At 42.6% G+C, this 25,570-nt stretch overlaps 1 protein-coding gene across 1 annotated transcript in view; it reads right to left on the minus strand.

Annotated features, from left to right (window-relative positions):
• PKHD1 (PKHD1 ciliary IPT domain containing fibrocystin/polyductin) overlaps positions 1–25,570 on the minus strand; it is a 267,464-nt gene that overhangs the window by 221,509 nt on the left and 20,385 nt on the right. The window contains exons 15-30 of the mRNA XM_059831956.1: positions 25,180–25,455; positions 24,317–24,406; positions 23,392–23,485; positions 21,100–21,242; positions 20,020–20,150; positions 18,818–19,002; positions 18,307–18,445; positions 15,598–15,752; positions 14,151–14,335; positions 13,019–13,141; positions 11,283–11,388; positions 10,515–10,793; positions 7,288–7,418; positions 6,357–6,492; positions 3,220–3,415; positions 1,719–1,786 (exon numbers count right to left, since the gene is read on the minus strand). Coding sequence (XP_059687939.1) covers positions 1,719–1,786; positions 3,220–3,415; positions 6,357–6,492; positions 7,288–7,418; positions 10,515–10,793; positions 11,283–11,388; positions 13,019–13,141; positions 14,151–14,335; positions 15,598–15,752; positions 18,307–18,445; positions 18,818–19,002; positions 20,020–20,150; positions 21,100–21,242; positions 23,392–23,485; positions 24,317–24,406; positions 25,180–25,455 — 2,437 coding nt within the window. The remainder of the gene's footprint in view (positions 1–1,718; positions 1,787–3,219; positions 3,416–6,356; positions 6,493–7,287; positions 7,419–10,514; positions 10,794–11,282; positions 11,389–13,018; positions 13,142–14,150; positions 14,336–15,597; positions 15,753–18,306; positions 18,446–18,817; positions 19,003–20,019; positions 20,151–21,099; positions 21,243–23,391; positions 23,486–24,316; positions 24,407–25,179; positions 25,456–25,570) is intronic.

Consider the following 25,570-nt stretch of genomic DNA (forward strand, 5'->3'; position numbering starts at 1 on the left):
GTTGTAGAAAAGTATCATCATACACTGCTCCACTGATAAAATCTTCCTAAGCCATCCTACTTTTGGGTCACTCTGGGAGACAGGCCATCTTTTGTCTGATGCAGCACAGCTGTTCTATGACATGGCAGTAGAGTCATCTTCTCCACATTGACAGGAGGAGGAGCCTTGGGAGGCTCTGCTACCACCTTTGCCACTGAGAGTAGGTGCTAATTCTCTGGAATAAGCTTGAATCCCGATATCTCGATTCACATAACGTTGCAGAGCAGCAGTATCAGCACTGCCTCCTAGGGTGCTAAGAGCAGCATTGAAGAAGCAGCAGCCTCGATTTTAGGATGTGATAAAGACAAAGATGCAAACCCTCCAACATTCCCAGCCTAATCCCATGCTTCCAAGTCCAGAACTGCCTCCCTTAAAGCCAGCTGAAGCCTCTCTCCATCTTCCTTTAGTTTGCAGTACTGGCACTCCCAGTGCCCTGCCTTGCTTCACCCTCTTTACCCATTAAGCCCGTGCCCTTCCTTTTCGCATGATCTGGCTGAAAAATAGGTTGTTTCATAGTGGGGTTTCTTTTGAGTGAGCTCAAATCCGTAATCCAGATGGCCACACAAGTGTTAGAGACAACGAAAGACCAGAGATAAGGGGGGGAAAGGATTGGTGCTTTTTGCGGTGATGAGATTCTATGTCAGCTTAAGCCATAAAACTACAGCTAAAGAGTTTATCAGCTCTTATTTAAATTTCAATTTACCCTTAAAGATGAAAAGAAGGGTGGGTGGTTTTGTTTTGTTGTTTTTTTTTTTTAAGTACAGCTTAATCTTCAAAACTGATAGCCTTTGCTATCCAGGCTCTATCCACGCTCTCGTCTTTCAAGGCTTGGGCACTTCACAAAGTATTGAACTAATCACGTACCACAAAGCCTCTGAATTTTTGTATCTTTAAATGTGTTGTGAGCCTGGCAGAGAAATCTATGGAGGACCTGAGGTTGCAACACAAGAATTTCTCTGTCTTCTATAAAAGCATTTCTAAGGGCTCGTGTAAAATTCACTACAGGGATTCAACTCTCCCCCACCTATCCAAATGACAAAATAAATCAACCACCCCGAATCAGCTTTTTAAGATCTAAAGTAAAACTTTTCTTTTTAATTCAGTGATATTTTGCTCTGAAGCACACTTAAATTATTTCCAATGTTTAAAAGCTTGTTATGGGATTAATAAATATTTCACTTTTGATAAAAATTAACATTGAAAAATGGGTTTTCTTGTCTTTTCAACTTAACAAAAATTAACGTCCCCTTTGGGATCACTTAAAATTGTTTGCTTCAAACCACAATTGTACCCTGCTTTCCACCTAACTTTCATATAGAAAGCCTTGAAAGATGGAGGCGTAACAACGGAAAGAAACAGCACAGATGAGTCAGGTGGGCGTGCTTTGTTTTCCCAAAGGAAACATGCAAGGATACATGAGCAAACACTTGGGGAAATCAAATTCAAAGCAGAGGGAGCCCTGAGCCAGCCAACGAGATAGAGGGATGCTCACTACAATCCCACATTTCCAGACTGCTGCTGTCTGCCAGTTGATGTCTGCATAATAAAGGGTCACAGATTTAAAACACCCTCATTTAAACTGATGTGAAATGGGATGCCCTTTCCATTCCTGCAGGAAAACTGTGCCCTTGATCCCTTTAACCTCCATAAGTGGCTGCAGATGTACGGACGCTGTTTACCCAGAAAGGAGCCGCAACACGGCTCTATGCTGAAGATCTCGGAGAGGTACTGGATTAACGGCTCAACCCTGCAAAACACAAGTAAGATAGGGTTTTGGGGGGGGGTTGAGACTTTTTTTGATTTTTCACTCCTGCTGCAGCACTATGATTTCTTACAACTCCTTCAAGGTTGGAAGGTCAAACACCCACCTGGCACATCCCCTTTGCTCAATGCCACAGTGACGAGACCACCCCACACCCCGAATTTTTCCATGTGATTTGAGCTACACCTATTACAAACACTATCTTATCAAGTGGCAGCCTGTGGGCCAAGTTCAATCCATGAGGTACAACTGAGTTGTCCATCGACAGAAGCAAGAATTGAGGGGCTTTCTGCCAAACAGGTCTCAATGTAGCTATGCCCACAGGCAGGAGATGCAAGTGCACCACGGAGACATCCCAGCTGCCTTCCCTCCTGACATCCTCCCACCAGACAACGGAGGTAAATGCAGCAAGAGAAAGTCCAGACCTCCTGAAGCCCACTCAGATAAGGGTGTAGCTCTGCTTCTGTCCCACCTACATCTGTTTTTCCTCCTCATCACCCTCCTTTCAAAAACACCACCTAACCTAAAAAGACGGGTTAGAGAAGTAGACCTTCCCAAGCCTGTAATCCAGCCCACCAGAAATTAGATTTGTCTCCTGGGATGACCCATCTCCCTCCACTCTCTGTCCCTGGAGACAAAGTGATGGTGCTGCTAACAGACTCCAGTATCAGATGGGATGAATCCCTGCGTGTCATCCCACTGACCACAGGCCTTCCTCTGAAGTTAATTAATGCAATAAGCAGCTTAGGGTGGTTCGTGAGCAATGAAAGCAGCTCCCCTCTCCCCAGTGCCATTGGTTCAGGATCATTCCTAGCAGCTGCCATGGATGAGAGCTGCGTGGCTGAGGAGCAAAACTGTGTTGCTTGTGAATGCATTGTTGCATCCCACTTTCAGGTTGGTTTTCTCCCACTTTTTAATTCATTTATACTACATTTATATAGGCATGAACTTGAAGTGTCACCTTAAGAGATGGAAATAACATCATTTAAAAATTCTCCAAACAAAGCATTTTTTTATTTTTCAAACCAGCTTTTGTTTTTCTCATGAAAAGTGTTTCTTTTCTTCTGCTGTTTTCCTACAGCAGGATTTATCTGCATTTGACCTGAATCTGTGAATACCTTTGATTACCTGAATATGCATTTTTCATCAAATCAACTGTTTTTTCTAAAATGTTTCTCTCCTGCCTCCTACTGATCCAAGGGGAGTTAATTGACTAGCATTAGCAGTTTGCTGACTTGGGTTCCACAGATCAATAAATGCCTTGATAATTATTCATCATTTTATACCACACTGCAGATTTCACCGTTAGGTACAGAATTTGTGAAAACTTTTACCTTTCTTTTCAGATTAACCCTAAAATATCAAATAGGACAGAGAATGAAATTTATATCTCAAGGAAAGTACATGCATTCACACACCTGTTTGAAGCGATAGCAATGCCATTGATGATGACAGAAACATTGTACCGTCCTGCAGCCAAGGCTGGAAGCGTCACATTAACACCACGGTCTGTCTGCGCCCGGATCTGTGCCCATGAGCCCCCAATTTGCACCTTGATATCTGACCCTCGGTAGCTGGCAAACTGGGATATTCCAATCTGAAGCTCCTGGCCCCCTGCAGAGAGGAGAATGGATGAAATTATTTCCGTGTTTCTGGCAACAGTTATTTTAGCACGCGCAACCATTGCTCGAGGAAGAGCACGGAGTGCCATCATGCCAGAACAGGTCCAGTCATGTCCATCAGCCCACAACAAAAACTAGAAGACCACAGTGGTTCTGTATCCTACTCATTCCTTGTCTCTGATAAGGTCACCAGCCACCAGAGTTGTCTTGAGACGTTAGCACAGTCAACTTGGCTATGACCATCTACGGCCACTCTCAGCCTGCTGGTACACACCCAGGATAGGATCCATGCTCCCTTACCATAAACATCTATCCTATAAATACCTGCAGCTGATTAGAGCCAAATCTGGTCTTTCTAAGGCTCACATAAACTGGAACGGAGGAGTTCTGGGATTTTTCCTAAACCCCTGACAAATGATCCAGACCACATTTTTCAGCACTATGGAGCTATCTAACATGAGCCTCCCACAGCTAAATGAAAATTTCCTTGGGTACCTAAAGTCAGATGCTCACATATGCTCCAAAGCACCTTGTTTTCAGGAAACATGGGTCTCTCTCCCATTTAAGCTCTGTTGTGAGCCAAATTACATTCAGATGATAGAGGATACCTTCCTTTATTTGTGGATACTACAGTAATAGAAAAGGACAAGGGCAGCAAAGGGCATTTCATAACCTAAAGTCCTCCTGAAATAGCTTAAAAAATTAGGGTGCTATGCATCAGTCCAAATAAAGGCATTTTCATGGACAGCACTATATCTGTAGCCAGTGAAGCGAAACGAAGCCTTTATGGCACGATTCATCTTATTGTAAGGAAGACATCCAAAAGAGCTATTGTGAATCCCACCACAGAATCACCTATTTCTCTTTAGTGACTTTGCAAGATGTCTAAGCAACAGCACAGAGACATGTTTAGGAGGTGAATCTCATCCTCCTGTCTCCTCTGAAGAGGGGTGAGTTCAATTGCACAGACGCAAGAATAAACAGGACAAGAAGGGGTCTTCCAGTCCAACTCCCTGCTGTCATAGACCACCATGTTACATAAATCCCTTTCCTAAATTCATCAAGCAAAATTTGTTAATATCTCTTTACCATCCCCTTGAATCAGCCAGCCCAAAACACTCATCTACCCACGGAGTTGCTCCAGAACAGCTGGTGAAGATCAGCTGTCCCAGAGCAGCTTCATTTTTGCCTATTCCTCTTCTTCACTGAGCTCACTCCCTTTTAAAAGCAGTCCTGCGCGTGGCATGGTTATCCCAGCCACACGGGACAGTAGTTAAGAACAGCTCACCTGCTTTACACTCTCCATTTTGACTAAGACAAGATAACTTTTATGGGTTAGTCCATCCTTACTAGAGATTCAGATATGAGTAGCAATTTCGTCTCCCAAGCAGAGGCCAGGGTCACTTGGCTTTAGCATCACCTCTGCAGCAGGTACGGTCCCCGTTAGCATTCAGCACCGCAGCCTCAGCTTTGAAGAATTCTCTCCCTTTCACGAAGCAGGAGAGTCTGTGCAAAACTCCCCTCATCTACCAGCTCCTCTAAGCAGGTCTTGAAGCCAGTACTTTTCAATTCTGCATGCGCAAAGAGTCAAATAAAGTTTGAAAGTTTGAAAGCCTGCGAAGTTAAATATATTAATAACGTGAACTCTTTGGACTCCTGGTCAATTGTCAGCTTAATCCTAGAAGCCTGGAAGGCATTGGTGTAATTTATTTATTCTTTTTATTATATAGGAGGAAAATTATATTAAAAGCCAAAGCCGTGGAGGTTCTGAATAGAAGATTGAACTCAGCCACACCACCATTCACAAGACGCTATAACATTAAGGAATTCCTTGCACCTGGGCTGCCTGCGGCTAGAAAAATCTCCCCTTGGTGCTATGGTATCTGAATAATATTCAGATGATAAAGGACGTTTTTGCTTATTTATGCATTCTGGAGTAATAGAAAATGACAAGGGCATTTGGGGAAAGGAACAGAAATACCAGGCGTGCAGCAAGAAGTGCATCTATCTCGTCACCGGCAATCACCTAACTCCTTGAATCCCCCACCAAGTCGAGCCAAACTGCAGAGCTGGGGGGGGGAGCTTTATTAAGGTGTGCACTGGAAAGGTTGCAAAAAGAGAGAGAAAAATAATCAGATGATTGCATCCTTGGAGCAATGGGGGTGGGGTGGGTAGGAAAGCAGGAATATGTCCGTCTTTCTCCTATCTTCCTTCTTCTCTCTCTTGGATATAGGAATTTGGTGTCTGGTTGCCACACAGAAACATAGTAAACCTTCTTGCTAAAAGACTTGTCTGTAAGTGGCCACCATTCACCATTAATGCCTTCTATTCCCAATGACCAGCCAAAGCCTTGGGGGGGGGGGGGGGGGGGGAGGGAAACGAGCAAAAAAACCCCAACCCCAAAGAGAAACTTTGAAAAGACAGGAATGCTAAATGCTCCATGAGATCTGCTTGGGATTTTGCCCCCACAAAGTCCATGAAGTCTATGCTTATATTCTAAAGTAAAGGATCACAAAGTCAAACTGAAAGAAACAGTTGGGCTTGGAAATGGGAACTAGCAAAACAAGAGTTGCCTCTTTTCTGCTTTCAGCAAGCCAAAATGCCCATGATGTGCTTTATGATCAACCCTTTGAGATCCTGGAGAAGGACATTCTCTAGAGCTCATTTCACTTGTCATGGCTGAACTTGTTACCAAGAAAGGATGGGTGGGATAACTTCAGGGCAGAGTTAGAGAAACATAAAACAACCAGGACTGATCAGGACCAGCAGGAAACACGGGGGCTACAAGTTAAAAGAAAACAACAGAAAAACAGTGTCGGATCACCAAACTCCATAAACCCAAATTTCCTCTGCCCCACCACCATCAGCAACATTTCTACAGATGATGTCAAATACATTTCAATTTGCATTTAAGCAGACTGCAGCCTTTTCACCTGCTATGCCACTTCTGTTTCTGCTCAGTGATACAACAGCAGGGTTTAAGGAAGGATCGTACTGGAACAAGTTGGTGACAGTTGTTGACAGGTACCCAGAAATTAGTGTCACACGGACAGCAGCATCTTCTGTCCCCTAGAAAAAGAAATGAAGAAAATGTCAGGGATAATAATGCACTAATAAAAAAAAAATTCCCTATATTCTTGCATCTCCCATAGTTAGTAAGTCAGGCACATGGGGACTGAAAAAATTTGTGTATAAACCGGACTCTACTTAAATGCATACAGTTACATTGTCTTTAAAGGGACATCTGTGGAGAGTTATAAACCTTAAAACAATCCCAGACAATGCAGATTTTCATTTGCTATATCCGTGCTAGTAAATTAAACAGTGGTAAGTCATAGGCATAGACAGTTAACCCTGCGCTTAAACAATTAACATCATCCTGGGTATAATTTTGCTGTGCAGCAAAGAGCGCTGCTGCTAACAATCTCTAGGCGTGTTTTTGCATGACACACAGAAAACGTCCAGACGAGATATGGATGTAAAATAGAAGATTTGGAGTTGAAGAGAATTCAACAATGTGAGCAAGATCAATTGTTCCAGGCGTGTTTAAAGTAGACAACTGAAAGTGGAGATGGGCAATTTTTCTGGAGTTCGAAGTCCCAGTTTTGCTTATGTGAGGCTTAGCTAATGATGATGCAATCTGGATTTTTTTGCTCACTGTTTTACTGGTTTTCATAAATTACCTATCAATCCATTGTTAATTAAGCTGGTCTAAACTGTCAGCGGAGTCCATGTTAAATTGTCCCACAGCCAAGACTTGGTGTATGGGCTACCGTTTGCCCTTCCTCTAGTGTAGGTCAGGTCAGGAAAACATAGAAAGGCCTGTAGGCTGCTGACTGTTCCCCAAAAAATGTGGCTTCTTACCCGGGAGGGTACTTTACATTCAATTCTTGTTGAATTTTGGTCATCCTCCGAAATTGGGCAAGGCTGAGATCCAAACAACACCGAGTTTATTCCTTCCAGATTGATCCCCTTGAGAGCCACTCTCAGTCCTCCTACAAAACCAATTATTCCATTACATTTAAGATGTGGAATGATATTTTATATGCAAAGGATTTGTTATTAATAGGCGACTACAAAAAGGAGTACTGTCTCTCAGTTGATCTGCTTCCACCTTGCTGTGCCTAACTTCCTCTCTTTCACCAGAAATCCTCTTGCCTATTATTTGAATTCGTGCCCATGATACAGGAGGGCTGGGTTTGTTTCTCGGTTTATTCTTTAATAACATATTTATTTAAGCCGGCAAGATCTGGCCTGTGATCTCAACCTTAGAAAGATCCCCAGTCCAAGAATGAAATAAGGAAGGAAGGAAGATGCACTGAGAATGGAAAATGAGCTTAACACAGCAGGTGCTTTCACAGTTCAAATAGCTGCCAAGCACCCTGCTGTCAAAAAAGCCTGTAGCATGCGTCTAGGAAACTTGGGTTAGAAAGGGGACTTGGCAGGGCTTGAGACTCAGCAGAGTTGTGAGGAAAGTCACGGAGGGCTTGATTCTGTGAAGCACTGAGCAACCTCAGCTCTCCTTTGTGCCAGCCAGAGCTGAGCCTCTTCAGTCACATGCAGGATCACACCCAACACAAGTCAGACTTGCATTTGATCTTTCTGCAGCACCCAATTCCAATGCAAAGAGCCAAGATGCCCCTCTGCTTTTTCAAGTGACTAGAAGATTCAGGGCCATTTCAAAGAGAAACAGGAAAGAGAACAGGAATAGACATTAATGGCAATTCTAACCCAGACCTTGTTCTTTGATGCGGTTCAGAGACAAATTTAAGAAAAAAAGGAAATTTGCTTGAAACTTACAGCTCTTTGCTCTAGTTATCAGTACTGCAGAGTTTTAGGACTATGGCTGGACAGACAGACTGCTCAGACAGGAACGTTATTAATGCTGTGTTTATATATATGTATTAGTATGGCTATATTACAAACCAACTGAGCTTTTATGATGCTTTTCACGTGTGATGCAAGTAAACTTCTACGGTAAAGTCATATATTGATGGCAGAGTCCCTTGTACCTTTTTCCTCAAAGCATCATTTCCTGCTAATTCTTTAAAGCACCAGAGAAGTCTAGAAGTTTAATCTTCTAGATTTTCTCTGGCTGGCAGCAAAACCAGATATCAGATATGTTAAGAGCAAGCTCCTTCCATCCATTGGAACATGGTAGTTACTCTAAAAAGGCATCCCACGCTTACAGAGTTAGGTCACGGGGAATTCCCAGCGCAGAACCACTGAGACCAGTGATATTTTCACAAAAGGGACCTGATGCAGCAAAGTGCAAGATGCCGCCTCTCCTGTAACGTTAAGTTTGCAGAGCCAGAAACAGCAAGAACTCAAAACTGAAGCCACTTGTCTAATGTGATAGCTGTCAGATAAGGAGCCTCAGATTTAGAGTACAAAATCCATGTGTGTTGTGTAAAGACTGATGCTCTTAAGTTTTGATATCTACACTTATATCCATATGCAATGAAATACTGCATATGTGCACTTTACGATAAGATTGAAGAGAGGTATTTTAAATGGAAGAAATTAAAAACACAGATGGAAGCTGTAATTCTTTCCAATTATAAATGTTCAAGGCATATGTAATGTAAGATAGCATTATACTCATTTTCTTTTTAATGAGTGACAGATCACTGTAATTGGGAGAACTGGATTGTCAGCAAAGGAAATGAGAAGCAAGGCCCAAGCACTAAAACTTGCCATTGCCGGCTTTTTTCTTTTAGGGTTTGGGGTTTTTTTAATTAATTAAAGCAGTGAGTATCAACCTTATGTACTATATGACCCTCCCACAGGAGAGGAGAAAAAAAAGAAGAGGAAAGAAAAGGTTTAGAATGTCTTTCTTGCCATACACTCTAAGAAAACATAAAGAAAAGAGGTGGCCATAACTTCTTGCTTTTCAGCTTAGGAACCCTACATTCTCCCAAGACCATCCCATGGCTCATCCACATAGAGGTTCACAGAACATCATTCCCTTCCTCTGCCTGCACCAAGCTGACCGAACATAGCATAATCAGTTCTCCCAACCCCACGGCTGAGCTAGCTTCATGCTGCACCTAGGGCAGTGCTCCTGCTCTCAACAATGTTCGTTAACATGAACTCAAAGCACCCCAAGCAGTGAAACTAGGAGGTTTCCAGACAAAATCTGGATAACTTCTACTGTCAGAGTTGACCTGGGTCATGTTGTTTCTAGATGCATTCCCAGCTGCTTGAAAATAAATCATATGCTGAGACCGTTGGTCCTTACTACGCAAAACAGGTGTGTCAAGAGCATCCTCCACATTTCTCATTGTACTGGGGAGACTCTTCCTTCTCCCAAAAAGAAAGGGTGCCTTTTTACAGCATTTGGTTCAGCTTAGCCACAGTTGGCTAGGCACCTTGCAGGAACTTCCAGGTGAAGTCTTCTCATCTCTGTAACATACAGGGCAGATGAGAGAGACATAATGGTCCTTTGGCCCCAGAGTCCTCTGGAAAATTTTCCAAGCTCTGGATTCAGGTATGGAATTAAGAATGTCTAGGTAAGATGTAAGAATATCAGGTATGGAATAAATTCACCCTTTATTTCCCCTTCTCTCTCAAGGAGAGGAAAGGTAATGGGAATGGAAAGAGCTTCAGTTTAGTTTAAACTTCTCTAGGTTCTCAGTTTTGTATCTAAACACAGATGAGTTTTCCATTTTATCAGTCAGAATATGAATTCACTTCAACTGGACTGAGATCAAACCAAAGTTTAGCCATTTCACAGTTAGGCCAGATGAATCCAAATACTACAAAGCTATGTGTCAAATGGATATGGGAAGATGAGCCATGAAACACTGATAGCCTTCTAGGTTGTTGGAATAAATATACCTGCACTTGAACTTAATAGTCTCAAACAAAACTAGTCAGGAAACTGATTGCCTCCACAAAGAACCAAAGAAAGTCTGTCACTCTTTGTAAGAAACTTGCCCCAGTGCTTTGGGACACAATATGCCTTTTTTATGTCTTTTTTGTCAGATGAAGACCTTGGTAGTCAAAGTAAGGAAGAACTGAAACACATCATGAAAATCAAGAAGCAGAAACAGATGTCCCCTCAGAGCCAGCCTGGCATTCAGACCTACCAATCTCTGAAGCTGTAGAAGGTTCGATAGCTACAAGCTTTGGCTCAACTCTTAGGAAGATGCCTTCTGCTGTGCTGGCATTGAGTGCGAAGCCATAAGGTCTCACCAGTAGTGTCACCCGGTAGACTCCGACTGGCAGCTTCTCCATCTGGCAAACCACTTCAGTTCGATTCAATGTTATGACGTGGCAAGTCGTGTTGTTCACTTCAACCTGCAGAGCTGGCTTCTCCTCAGTGAAGCCAGCTCCCCTGATAACTACTGTGGCCTGGGACCCATCATCTGAAGGAATATAATCAACAAGATGACTGATGAATTTTGGTGTAGCAATGCCCAGGATTTACTTTCAACCAACAGTTAAGAGTTTTTACCATCTTCATCAGGATGTCCTAAAAAATACACCACCAATGAGCTCTCGTTGTCCCTCATAATGCCCATTCCTGCCTGTCCCTCTTCAGCTATTAATTTTTTTCTTAAACTTTTATTTAAAAAAACTTGAGCCAAGAGCCACCTTTTGCTTTAAGCACTATGATTACCACTGTTTATCTCCCCTTTAAGCCTCTACCATCTTCTTGTGGATGTAAAAACATGTCTGCTATGTATTTTAAGATTGGAGCTGATCACAAGTGCCCCACTAGAAAGTGCAGTTTCCATAAAATCAGAAATTTCTGAAGAAGTACACAGACACACACACAAAATCATCAGCATCTGGCAGATCTTTTTCACGGAACAATGTTTTTGCCATTTTGTTCAGACGCAAAGCCCCGTTACCTGACGAATACTCCACATCACTGACTAAGGGTGTCAATTCCTGGCTGAAATGGAAAGAGCACGAACCAGAGCAGTTTGCAAGGACATCATTCACTACCACCACAACCTGGAGACAGAGAAGAAGGTTACCCTAAGAAGGGAACAGAGCTGGTTTTTAGAGCCACATCTACCTGGTAGACCTGCAGAGCGATGCCGGTAGCCACACTGAGAGCACTCTGACTGTGCCAGCACAGAGCACAGTCGGACAGCTGTTTATCCTGCTGCAGTCTCATTACAAATTTAATTGCAAGGCTTGCTAGGGCTCAGTCTTAGGCAAAGGAGAGCAGGGCTTTGCAAGCTGTATCGCCAGCCTTTCTCGGTGTCTGCAGGATCCTATCTCACATCTTGCTGGGACCCACCACTCCTCTCAACTCCTGTTCTTCTAGTCATCCATTGAAGACCCTGCTTACCATGCCCCAGTTCTTCCCACCTTTGGAAAGAAGTTTATTATGTTTAAAGCACCCTGTAAGACTAATTAGAATGAATTCCAAAAATGTGTCTTTTCAGCATGCAGCCCTCAATTTTATTTTTTTTTTTCCCTTGTTGTTCATGCTGAAACAAGAAAGCTGGGCTGTGACCTTGATTATCTAACAAGAGATATCAAGAGATATCTCTTCTGAGATCTTGATATCTCAGAAAAGTCAACCGGCAAAGCACAGAGCATAGAAGAATCCCTCTTCATCTCTCTCCCAGGTATTAAGAGTGTGCGAGGAGGGTACACAAATGCCTGCAAAAAGCAAAAGCAGACTGCATCCAAGAAACGCAAGGAGCACAGAGTTTCAAAGTACTCTGCTTGAATAGAGACACAATAATTAGAGGGACACGTTTACACTCGTTACTACCAGCAAGCCAGAATAGACCTTCAAAAATGAAGGGGAAATCTGATCGCTGCTGCTGCTCTTGTTTCATTTGGTCTATTTGAGGGTATGTCTGCACCACAGATGACAGAGATATCGTGGGTGGTTGAGTCACTGGAAGCAGAGCAGTCCTCATGTCTGGGGAACAGGCTCACCAAAAAAGCAGGATGACCTAGCCCCAAGTGCCACACAGCTGGGCTTCAAGCACATCCAACATCACCCTGTTATTGCTAGAGTGCCCAGCAGCCTTTGATAGAACAAAGCCAGCAATGCCCACTGCTCTGCAACATCTGATTTTGCAACACGTTTATCCATCCAGCAGACTCATTCAGCCAGGAAGCCCTCCTTGCTCCCTTTTCACACATGAAGAATTGAGAGCCACAGAGGCTGAGCAACTTGACTAATTCACAGGCTAGTACCACAACCACCATCTCATTTATTTAGCCCATCAGTGTAACAGCTGGAACACTGCAGATGAATAGAGTGCAATTCCCAAGTTTCATGGCCAGCACCATAGGACCCAGCAAGGGTGGGAGTGCAGAGATTATGTCAACCCTTGGCCACTGCCTCAAAAGAGATAAATTGTCTTCCATACCCCATGATGACCATTCTCCCCTTCCGTCACCCATGATGACCACTCTCCCCACCTGCAATATCTCTTGAAGGAAAGTCCTGCTGCACAAACCAGGGAGATGAACCTGACTGATTTATGGCAAAGCACAGAACAGTAGATTTCTGAAAGGATTTAGTGGCAGAAGTAGGTACCTGAATACCTGTGAGACTCCTGGGTCTACATGACCCAGGTGAATCAATAGGAAGTGTGACAGCACATTAACTCACCTGTGTTTTGTTATTGAAGGTACCAAGCATGTCTCCAAATATTGGCCCAATAAACACACCCCCATCATAAACCACACGACTAGAAACAGTTGGCTTCAGACCAGTGAGGTTTTCAGCAGAGACCTGGCAAAGAACAAAGAATTTAAATTAAAACCCTTCCCCCAGAGTTCATACAGAGTCATTACAAGGCAGAAAATAACTCCTGGAAAACTTCTCTCAAACTTGTTCCATGACTCCTATCTCCAGGTCTAAATCTTCATTATCCAAGACTTCACAAGACCTCCCTCTTCCCATCGTCACCTTGCAGGCAAGAAACTGAGGCAAAGAGATTCAGGAACCAAATTTGCAAATAAACTTCTAATACTCAGTAATATAATTCAGAATTAGGTATGGAAATAGCTTTGAACATCTGCTTCTCAAAGATATGACTTTGGGTGAAACAAGGGCCTGTGCTACACCTGAAGATGCAGCTTTAGCTTTTTTCACCATCCAGGCCAATGTCTTGAGCATGAGAATTCATTGCTTTGTCAAAGATAATTTTACACTTTTAGAAGCTGGATATACAAAGAAATAGTTTTTCTTTTGCGGGAAGGAAGCATCTCAGTCTGAGTTGTTATTCAAAAAAGACACCTCTACATGAAGCAAAACTTAAGTGATAAATCTTGAGATGGGAGAGCACAAATTGAACCTTCATCTGAGAATTACAAGAACTAGATATGAACCCATAAAGAATAGTTCTCAGAAGACGACTGTCTTGGCCCATAAACGATGCCACAAACCTGTACCGAGCTTCAGTTACTGTACTGAAATATTAATGTGATTATAATAGCTTTCATTTCAGTATAGCAGTCCTTTCATTGTGCAGAACTGCAACAAAGCACAGAAATTACATTCTAGCCCCCTCACGTTGAAGCACAGGCTCTGAAGATGTAATCTCTCCTCCTGTAACTGCAATTGTCTTTTTAATCATCTAATCTGGAATTTGCTTAAGCTTCTGCTCCTAATAGGAAGATAGATTGCCTAATGTCCCACAGGCATTTTCATAAAAACAAACATTGGGAGAATGACTTAGCCAAGGCCAAAGACATTGAAAGGGATTCAAAGTGGGTATTAGTCAAAGAAATTACTGTACACTGATAACATTGGGCAAATCCCCAGTTTTTGTTTTCCAAGTCAGCGTCCAGATGCTTTCATAGCAAGAGTTTGAGTCTTTGGTCACGATGAAGTCACTGGTGTTGAAGTATGGGGCTGTAGAATTATCTATGTTTTCTTGCAAAAGCTTGCGGAGATGGTGGGAGGAGATGTGCACTGAAACATCTGCAAAAAACATTAGAAAGCAGTGGATATCCTCATTCCTGGGAGAGCACATCTACCTGTTCCCAGAAAAGAAATATGTTAGTGCGAGGCTGTTGTGGTTCAAACCTCTGGAACTGCCAAAAAGCAGCGGAGGGAAATTTACTGGATCCCAAATGCCAGAAGATCTGCATTGTTTAATAGCTAAGAAAACATAGAAACTTCTTTCCAGTTGGGACCATCAGAACTCTTGTTTAAGTCATACTTTTCATTACTTGCAACCTACATTTTTAGGAGACGTGAAATTTCAGTGTGCAAGTTATGTTCCTTCAAAACAGAAAGGTTGGAAACCTCCTAGATGGGGGGGGGGGGGGGGGGGAAATGAGGGGTGGCGGGAGTCAGTCTATGAAGAAGACTTTGTAGAGTCCAATCCCAAATATATGCAAATGATGTCCTATTTCTTGTGACATAAATACCCATAGCCAAAGCTGCAGATAGTATAAATCTCTCTAAACCAATTCATTAGAAAGAGAGGAAAGCGCAAGACCTGGGAACAGGGCAACAGTAATGGAGTACATTTTTAAAAGATGATATTCAAAGCAAGGCACCATTGAGACAACCTTCAGCAGCTGCAGAAAAATTTTAAGTGACAACATAGAAGAAAGAGTTATTTCATTAATATTCTAAGGTTACATTTTCCTATTTTATGATTTGACTTTATAAATGAGCCACCCGTTCCTCAGTCAAGAACTTTATCGTTGGCCTTGCTCATATTAACCTGCTCACTTTCATTCTAAGCCTCTTTAAATACTTAAACCAAACACAAGAAAACCTAGCACATCTAAGGGGTGACTAATTCAAGTCAAGCAATTCTATGCACAAAAGCTTTGTGGTATCTGCAAACTGATTACCAATCCTGGTAATCCTAGAGGAGAATTAACTTCCTGGTAACCTGCACGGGTCTTGTCATACAAGAACTCCAGCAGTATACATGCTGGAGAAATATTAGCATAATGAAACCTTGGGATGCAAAATCCCAATTCAGGATCTGATCCAAAGTTCTTAAGGCAAATTTTTCATAGTGGCTGTATGCATTTTGGGACAACCCCATACCTAACATCTAGAAATACTGCCCTGCCTATAATCCTTAACTCCTGTCTTGAAGGACATCAAATGAAAAGACCTGCCAGCCTTTACCCTGAGCATTTCAAAGGTTCAATATTGTCTCTTCTTCACTTGGCTTCCTGCAAAGAAAATCCAGGACCTGTACTTGCATCTTCTCTTACCTGATATCACTGTATTGGCCAAGTGGATGCGGAAAGTCCCTCCAATAGGTGGAGATGACTTTTGCAGTCTCTGAATGGTGAGGCTGACTCTCACATCTTCCGTGGAGACATAGAGGTGGCCATATTCCTTAGAGCCTTCCCCAAGCAAAGCACCTCTGTGTGACAAAGAGGGTTCACATGAAGGCATTAGCTGTCAAGACCCCCACTCCTGACACCCCCATGTCACCAGCAGCAGAGGGACGCCTATGGGAACAAGACTGTTGAAGGACCTAAGGAGAACACGGTCAGAGCTCAAACAAAATTGAATACTCCCAACTTATATCTACATAATGTAGGCAATGCACACAACAGAAAATGATGGAAAACCACATTTTTTAATTATGATAGAATAGTTCATACAGCATCAAGTACAAGCAAGTTCTTCCCCAGTACTGGTGTTTTTAAAGGACCTAGTCAACGCAGCCTGGACAGCAGCTACAGCAAAGCAAAAAGCTTTCCTACTTCATCCTGTAGTCTCCTCGAATCTATCAAAATCTTAACTCCCCTGAATTACAGCGATATTTCATATTAGAGTTCACCCAAAGCCTAATTTCTAAAACTTAAAATATTTTCTCCCTTGCCACGAAAATCCTCTTTTTTCAAAGGAAAAGTAGCCTCTCTGTGGTACAATGATGCCACCATGTGGTTAAGTGTCTGGATAACAGCTAAAGTCTCTTCGACCTCAGCCGTGGCTTCTGCAGCGCAAATTTCAAGAATACAAAACCAAAGGGACCTCTGAGCCGTCTCGCCTGATGTACAGCCGGTACATCAGATTTTAGCTAATATTCCTGTCCCAACCGCAGCAAGTTGTATTAAAGCACAGCACGTGCTCAGTTAAGAGAAAGAGACAGGTTTGTTTTGAAGATATCCAAAGGCAGCGATGAGCCCACTCATTTTTAAAGCATGCACTGAGCTCTGTTTTCAGTCTTCCTGCCTTCAGCATCACACAGTCTTCTCTTACATCTTCCTCTGTGAGATGCAGAAACCCACTAGTGCTAAGCACTTTTTTTCCCCCCGGTTGAGAGGTACGGTGATCAATCCATCTCTTAATCTTCTTTTTATAAGATAAACATATTGAGCTACTTAAATCTTTCTCTCCTAAGCATTTTCTTCAGCTCCATAATCATGCTCATGGCTTTTTTTTTTGTTCCAGTTTTTCTAAATCCCTTTGAAAAATGTGATCATCAGTACTGTACATAGCATCCCAATGCCAGTCTTGTTAAGGTAACACACAGGAGTAAAAACTTCCCCTCTTTCTGTTAGTTACACCTCTGGTTATGCATATTAAACCTCACAAGCATCCCCCTGTATTCTCATCCTTGCCTTTACTATTGGTGGTTCATGTCACCTGGCACTAGCAATTAAATTTGCTTTTCAAGGAGAGACTTTCACAAGTCAAATCCCTCTATGCTGTGGTAGCTAAGCTGACTTCTACAAAACAGCTGGGTTTGAACCGTGGTTTAACTGTTTTACCAAATGACTTTCTTAGATTTGGGCTTCGCAGGACAATAGTCTGAGATGTAAACTGAATGGCGTCAGTCTTTTCCTTTGTGCTGACTTGGACTGTGTCTCTGAACCCCAACGGGTGATTGATGAATTCACCAAAGCCATGGATTTCACCAAAAAATGCAAGGACTTGGCAGCTTTGCGAACCAGACCTAATTTTCTTCAGATCTTAGCCACCTCTTGAAGGAGAATCTAGCTGTCTTTAGAGCACATTGCTTTGCATTTGCTTGAAAGAGGAGAGACCACAAGGTAAGAAACCAAATTAAGTTGCAGCAGGCCGAGGTTCACCTTCTTTTGAAAGGAGGTTTCCTGTGGACACCTGGGCAAGTGGCTTTGAGTGAAGTAACAGAGCCAAACTAACAGCTGGCTGCTGCATCGTTCCAGCTTCTCCCTTGCCTGGCTCTATTCCCATCAGTAACTTGTTGACTTGACTGGATACAATCCAACTTTTACAGAACATATTCTCTGCCAGTATAGCCCTTTAATGTTGCACTCTCTGATCTGGTTAGCCTATGGCTCTGCCTCGTCTTTCATTGTTGGGACTTCCAGAATAGAAACCAGGTCAGTAAACAAGGACACATAAGGTGGACTTCCATTGCCTGACATGGTAATTGGTGTCATTAAAGGTGTTTGGGAGCATTTCTGGCTGATTTCTATCCACTGTTCCAGAAGGGCTTTGATCTCCTTCTGGTCCTACATCATATTGTGGTGTCCCACGCATATCTTACATACCCCAGGTTAGCTGAAACTCCTTAAGCACCTCTTGTATAGCAATTGAATCCCATTCATATAATGGAACTTCAATACCAGAATCAGATACCTTCGCTAAGATATCTACAATATATATTCAAGATCCTATATGGTGAGAAAAGCTCAAAACACTCATGTGCTGAGAGTTAAATTAAGTATCTTAATTTAGAACTGCAGCCCATCTACTGAGTAGAGACATCTGTGAAGGATTCAGTAGCCTAAACAGTCTCTGAACACGGGCCATTTGAAATGCCTAGAGGAGGAGGCTCCAATGAAAGCACAGGGAATGACAAGCTGCAGTCTTATCCTCCACTGCCTTTCATGTCCTGTCTTAGACGACAACCAGTTCCAGACATGTCAGGGAACTGCAAGAGGTATTATAGGGTATTGAGATGATCTACTCACTGTCCCTACCTTGGAGACAGAAGGGGCAGACTGGCACCACAGCCAGACACCATCCAGGACACGTTGTAAGTGGGAGAAGACCCCACCACAGATACTGCTTCAACTATCCTCCCACCTGGCCGAGGTGGTTTGGGATCTCTCTGAGAAACTGAAAGAAAAAGAATGCAAGTATTCATTAGAACAAGGAGAACAGCTGTCGCTACACCTAGGTTATTTTCATTTGTAGCTGGAAACATATCTGCTTAGGGGTTTTTTGTTTGCTTTTGTCTGGGCAAAACCATTCAAGGGTTATATTTGTAGAAACACATTTTCAAATAAACCAAGAATATTGATATTTGGTAATGCCTTCTTGATTGTTTTCACACAAAAAATAAGTTCAAGAAAACAAAATTATTTTTGTGCCTGTTGTGAAATACCCTTCCCCTTTGAAAAAGTTTTAACCAGCCCTATCATTAATTTTAATAGAGTATCCTGGAGAGACAGTAACATCATCAGAAAAGAAAAAAACAGATTCCTTTACCAGTCACAGCTCTGTCTGCAATGATGAGTTCATCAAGGTAAAATGACCCAGATGTTTTCTTTCGCAGCACAGGGCTCGACAAGTCTATCTGATGCACAAACACCGGAGAATTGCCAGGGAGGTCTTGGAGAAGCGTGGAGAGATTCACACACCCCTTCCAGAGGTCAGTGCAGGTAAATGTCCAGCTGGAAGACACCAAGGTTGTGCAAGCTCTCTTATGCTGTGAGGTAGCGGCAATAACTGATTTTTGAGGTGCTTTGTGAAGCTTCCAGGTAACATCAGGTATTACTGTTATTACTACTGTTACTTACTCATACACAAGACACTTGCTCGATGGTTTGTGATCACTCTCTAGGTGTCTCTGTTGGGTTCCCCGTAGTGAGAAACAAAGCTTTAGATCTCTGCTTAGGTGTCCTCCTTTGCATCACAAGAGTGGGATGTGGGAATGCCTACTGCTGCTCCATTTTTTGCAAATCACTACGATAGCATCAGTGACCTCAATGGGGGTCAACCCAGAGTTCAGGCCTCTTGGTAATACCAGATGATTGCTCAAGGCTCCCAGCTCTCTCCACCATGTAGTAATTTAATCCCGACCCCTTCTTCCCCTTCCAGGCATGCACACACCCTCCTCACACAACCTTACGGATACCCAAGCTGCCAACTTCACTTCCTGAAGTTCTTCGGAGACTCCTGATTTTTTAAGTCTGCCCGTCCCAAGCTTTACATCTAACACCAAATGTTTTCTGCCCATGTAATTCTAAGTGAATAAAGAAAATCAAAAGACTACAGCAATTTTCAAAACTTCGTGTACCAATGATCTCATGAGGTTCCTGGGGGAAAAAAATAAAAAATCTATTCATCTCTGTATCTTGCTGCAGAAAATCCACTGGCTGTTGCCAAAGAAACTGGGAAATTAACGTCCTCAGAAACCTTCTGGTGTGTGCTGGAGACAGAGCAAACTCTCTGTCTGTATATTACTAAGGTGAGATAGTGCGTATAACAAGAAACATGAACATTTACTCAGTAAATCCTCAAAAAGAATGGAAGCACGTTCCAGGAATGCCTCTGCAGGGACAGAGCATGTGGCAGCTTACCCCAACTGACAATTTTTTCCTATACAAATAAGAACTTCTCTCAGTTTTCCTAGTACACTTCCTTACTATGGAAAGTGTAATCTCTGGAAACTGTAAGTGTCTGGATACCTTTTAGAGTCAGTTTCATTGAAATCCCATAAGCAGGTGAGATTCCTCTTCACTGAAGATAAAGACACATTGGTGTAGGACACCAAGATATGAAGGATATTGCTCATACGGCCTTTATGTGCAAAACACACCTGTAAAAAACGGGGGAAAAAATTTTCACAAATCAAACTGCAAGTAATTTATATGTAATGCCTGTAGAAGATACTATAATCTGTTTCAATCCCAGTTTAACATGAATAGGAAAGCATATTGTTCAAGGTCAGCAATAAAACCCACCACTTAAGGCCAAATTGCCTTGAATAGCACCTACAGGAGACAGTGCGTGGCACCCAGGTGACCCACGTGCCACCACACAGCCCGAATTTGACCCCTTAGGCTTCAGTGAGGTTTTGGGGCAAAACATAACTGGGAAGTACCAATGGGGATGTCAAGTATTTGGGAGGGAGAAAAGGAGACTGGAGGGGTTGGTTTGATTTGCAGGGTACAAGTTTTGCAATGGGGGTCAGGTGGGGAAATAGGACTGGAAGAGGTCTGTGAAGGGGAACTGGAAGGAGCCTGGAAGGACTGCAGGAGGCTTTGGGGATGAGTCTTTCCCTCCCACCTCCTTCCTTTCAACCTCCAACTGTTTGCCTTCCCCCAGGTGGCAAAGAAAGGGTGACAGAGTTGAAATCAAGACCTTATTCCTGTTAAAAGCAGATGTAGATGATGAACAGAAAATGAGCGAGACTGGAACCTCAGATAACGAGGGTTTTTTTTTTTCCTTTTGTCAAGAAATGGTCATCCCTGCATGTTCCATCTTTTCCCAACACGATCCCACCTTTTTTTTCCCCCTCAGCAAGGGTTAACATCCCCAGAATCAGATAGCAGCCAGATGTGTTAAACAATATCTACATCTCAGGGATCTCAAACTATCCACCCAGTCAATAAAAGACACTCTGCTCTGTCCACAGGCATAGTCCAAAGACATGATCCTTTGCGGATTTGGGGGATGTCTAAGCAGATGAGATGATTTTATGTTGCTGATTGGGCTCTGAGTATTCAGTCCCCTGTGCAGCCTACTCATCAAGAGCAGCCACTTACGTGTGTGTATTCAGTAAGATCGTATCTCGGTAGAGTTGATGGGGAAGTTTTCACCAGCTGGCTTGGTCCGCGAACACTGAACCTCCCACAGAAAGGCTCCGTTCCACTGACAATGTGTCCTGTGGTAATGACGTCCTTCGTATCTGACAGAGATAAAAAACCTAAAGGGGGTGAGAGGCTTGAAAACGCTTAAGAACACACCAGTACGGTCAAGAGATTCATGAAAATACTGGAAGTGGGTATCCAAAATTTGTCAAAGAGTCCTGCTCTTAAGTGTTCTCCTGCCCAGATAAATGGTGAACATCTGCAAGGAGATTGTTCCCCAGCTTAAGGGTGCTGAAAGACAGGAGAAGGGACCATTAGATTATTGTTCTGACCATAAAACCTCATGGCAAATAACACTGTCTTTAGCCATATAGAGCATATTTGACCAAATCCACCCTTCCTTTCCAGAAAACACTCAGGCGAAGCTGGAAATTGGTGTATAAAGCAACAGTGAATCCACCTTCCCCTTTGGGATGTTTGTTCCATTGGTCTATCAACCATGCTGCTGAAAAACTGCTAGGATTTCTTTTCTACCTAGTACATAAAGGACTTTCTTCTGTCACTACATACTGACAATTCACCTTTTCTTCCACTAAGAGAAGTAAAGCCTGCAAAATGAAGTTAATAGCAGAGTTTTAAAAAAAAAAAGTCCAAAGGAGGTAGCTGTGGTTCTTTGCACAATGAGTGTTGGACCTGTTGAAATCGTCACTGGAATAAATTATGAATGTAGTAGTTTAGCTGTGTTGAAGGGGATATTATGTAAATACAGGGAAGGGAGAGCCACTGGAGGTAATTAAGTTAAAAAAACATAATACACTCAGGAAATTAACTGAGCTGAAAATACTTCATATTTGGAGAGAATTAATGATGAATTATTATACATAATTATCCTGGTTTTACTCTTTCCTAAGGCATCTATTTTGGTTTCTGCTGAAGACAGGACACTGGGCTAAATGGACCCTAGGTCTGAATGTCTGTGGCTGTTCTTTTATTTCCTTGGCATCCATTCACCACAATTTCACCATTGATCTGGTGTCTTTTAACGTTATCTACATTTTACAATCATCAATGAAAATTCAAGTTCTCCTTTGTTCTATTTGTTACGCATCAATTTTTATTCCTGCTGTACTTTTGAACAATCATTGGCTTTTAGCTCAAGTTTTTCTCTTTTTTGTTGGCAGAATCGTAGCTTTGGGATCACATTAAGAATGTCCAGTTGCTATTTTCATTTTTCTGCATAAAGCTTCCCTCCCTCCCCAATTAAGGTTAATTAATTGTTTTCCTCCACTTGGAGGAATCAATCCCCAAATATGCATATCACTGGCTGGGACCTGTTCTCTATCTCCACACCGAATACAAGAATGCGATACAAGGTTTCTAGGCAATCATCTACTTTTTGGCATAGGATAAGTATACTATTATTGCTGTTAGATATAGAATCATAGAATGGTTTGGGTTGGAAACGACCTTTAGAGGTCATCTAGTCCAATCCCTCTGCAATGAGCAGGGACATCTTCAACTAGAGTAGGTTGTTCAGAGCCCCGTCCAACCTGACCTGGAATGTTTCCAGGGATGGGGCTTCTAGTACCTCTCTGGGCAACCTCTGCCAGTGTTACTGGAGTTACTTTTTACTAGAGTAGCTTCCTGATGTGCGCAATACCTTCAATGTTAGAAAACTATTATCGATATATTTTTTTTTTTTTACAAAAGCGACTGATATTTTACACCTTGCCTGACCAGTCAAGTATACCACAGATATTTGCAGTGTTTCACTTTCAGTCATCAAGAAACACTGAAAGCAAAGACCTCCAGAGTCAGAATCAGCCGATTCCACAGCCTGAGCTGTATCTATGGGCTACACCAGATTTTCTTCCCCAGCAGACATATTGAAACATGAATAATTTCACATGCCTCAGAACTTGCATTTTTTGTCTCTACTCCTGACGTTTCTAACAAGCAAAATATATCACCTGCTTTGATACGTGTGTTGCAATATGACCATGTCATACAATGTTTTACAGAAAGAATCTCTCATTATTATATTAATCACATTGGTTTTAATATCAGTTCCATAAACTCCCCCATCAGAATACATACAAATAACGAATAGCTGAGAAACAAATGTATGTACTTAAACCCATTAAAAGTGTAAACTTACTATCATTAAAAGTTTAAAGTACATTTATTTCATAACAGGAAATCAACTCTCACAGTAAATACTGCTTATTTGTCACAGAAGATCACTACCTTCTTTCTCAAAGCCATCGTGGAAAAGGATTTTAGCAGAAGTTGGCTCAGTTTCACACCGTATTGAAAGAAGTTCTTCTATTGCTGTTTGCACCTTGAAAAAAATTAAGTGAAAAGCAGTCACACTACAACAGCGTCTCGATCATTTCAGTAGAGAGCTTCAACACACACATCACCACTACATTTTTCATCAGCTGGGGACTAGTGGCAAGGCAGCTCTGAACAAGCAGGTAGCCAAATGGTAGAGAATAAAATTCAGCTCAACACAGGGTGTAAACATCCATGTCTGATAACCTTCAGGGGTGTGAGACATCCTTTAGGTGTCCAGCAGCCTCCTCAGAAAGGTGCAGATTTCTCACATGAGCTATATCAGAGCCTGGGCATCTGCATGTCCCTCCAGGCTCCACCAGCTGTGTTGACTAGATGTCTAAGACTATCATAGAGTTATCATCCAGGGCAGTTTTAACAGTGACCAACTAGTTTAGTGGGCATGGTGGTGTTGGGTTGATGGTTGGACTTGATGATCTTACAGGTCTTTTCCAACCTTACCAATTCTGTGAACTACAGCATCAAGAGACAAAAGGATTTTGAAGAAGCCAGATTGGAGCTCCTGTCCGAAGCAAGAACCATACACTACACATCTTGTCTTAGAGGAAAAGCCAAAGGGTCTTGTATCTGACGATACCACATACTTCATCGCAGACATGACAGGCCAAGATCAGATACTGTGATATGCTTAGAGTATACCTGGGAGTCAGCCCCCCCAAAAAATCCCACTGCAAGACACTCCCAGTAATAAAAATCACCCCTATGTCATGTAAAAATTCTCAGCTTCTGGGCCAAATGCTTAACTGCTGTCAAGTACCAGAGCTCCATCAATTACACCCCAGCAGAGGACTGGGTTTCTGCGTTTAATGACACCTACCTGACGAGCTGTAGCATTTGTGGGGATCATTTTGCGCGATACGTTATTCCAGGAGATACTGAAACACCCTGTACCAGACACAGTCAACATCTGGCAAGCAAATAAGAAAATAAATGAAAACAGATACAAACTGCATGAGATGCACAGATTTCAAACCTGGTATCTTTTACCAAGGAGGATTTTACAGCCAGCATTTTGCCTTTTTAAGTCTCTGTGAATCAAAAGCCCCTTTAGTGACTCTTAGACTGCTTGTCTTCCATGGTCTCTCCTGACGCAAGCCTTGGGCTCCTGTTCTTATATTAATGGGATCACAAGGGTTACGTGACCTGTACAGAGACACTGACAGCCACAAATGGTCCCTAAAGCTCCTGACCTGCAGCTGTGGGGTTTAACCACCAGGAAAAACTTCCCTCATTGCTGAGCACTTCATCACGCTCAAAGTTTCTATCATCTGATTGCAATATAGGGTTGACCAGATAACACCCACTGAGTGTGCTGTCACTAAGGAGGGGAAATAAAAACTATCCCAACCTTGTATTAATTTAATTAGCATTAGTTAACAAGGTGAGGCGTTAATGAGTGACATAAAACCTGAAGGGAGTCAGCACTGCTTACATTTTAATGCATGAGCAGATTGTAATGCAACCATAAGGTTTACCTGCAGCCACCAATGTGTGTAAAAGCCACAAACACCTTCAGCTCATGATGCTATTCTCATCAACTATCTCAGCAGGTCAAAAACAAGGTGGGAACACACTTTCACGCCTAGCATCAACAAGACCTTTACAATTAGGATTTGCTGCCGTCTATATCAACTGAATCAGGGCCAGTCCAGCTCCCAGGGTGAAGCACACAGCACTGACCTGCACTTCTGGAAGTTGCAAGGCGTGAGCCCGAATTTCATGTCTCTCGATGTAGTAGCTGTTCACCACGTGGGGATTCAGCCATGTGTTGTGTATCTGGACTCCAACTCTCATCCCATTGCTGGGTACCTTTCCATGATGCAGTGCTTCCAGGTAGTACCTCGAACCAGCAGTTAACTCAAATTTCTGGGATTTTGGCTGCCAACCCTCACTCCAGCTCTTCACCCAGTTCTCTGACCACTCCGAATTGCCGGCAGGGAGAGAAGCTATTCTCACCTGTGTCCAGACCAACCAAATCAATCAGTTACAGAGACATTTCTCCAGACCCAAAAGACACTTTCTCCAATACCACATTTCCAAAAAAGCAGACTTGTGCTTATAGCTGATAGCA

The sequence above is a fragment of the Gavia stellata genome, chromosome 2 (assembly GCF_030936135.1).
Source record: "Gavia stellata isolate bGavSte3 chromosome 2, bGavSte3.hap2, whole genome shotgun sequence".
Lineage (NCBI taxonomy): Eukaryota > Metazoa > Chordata > Aves > Gaviiformes > Gaviidae > Gavia > Gavia stellata.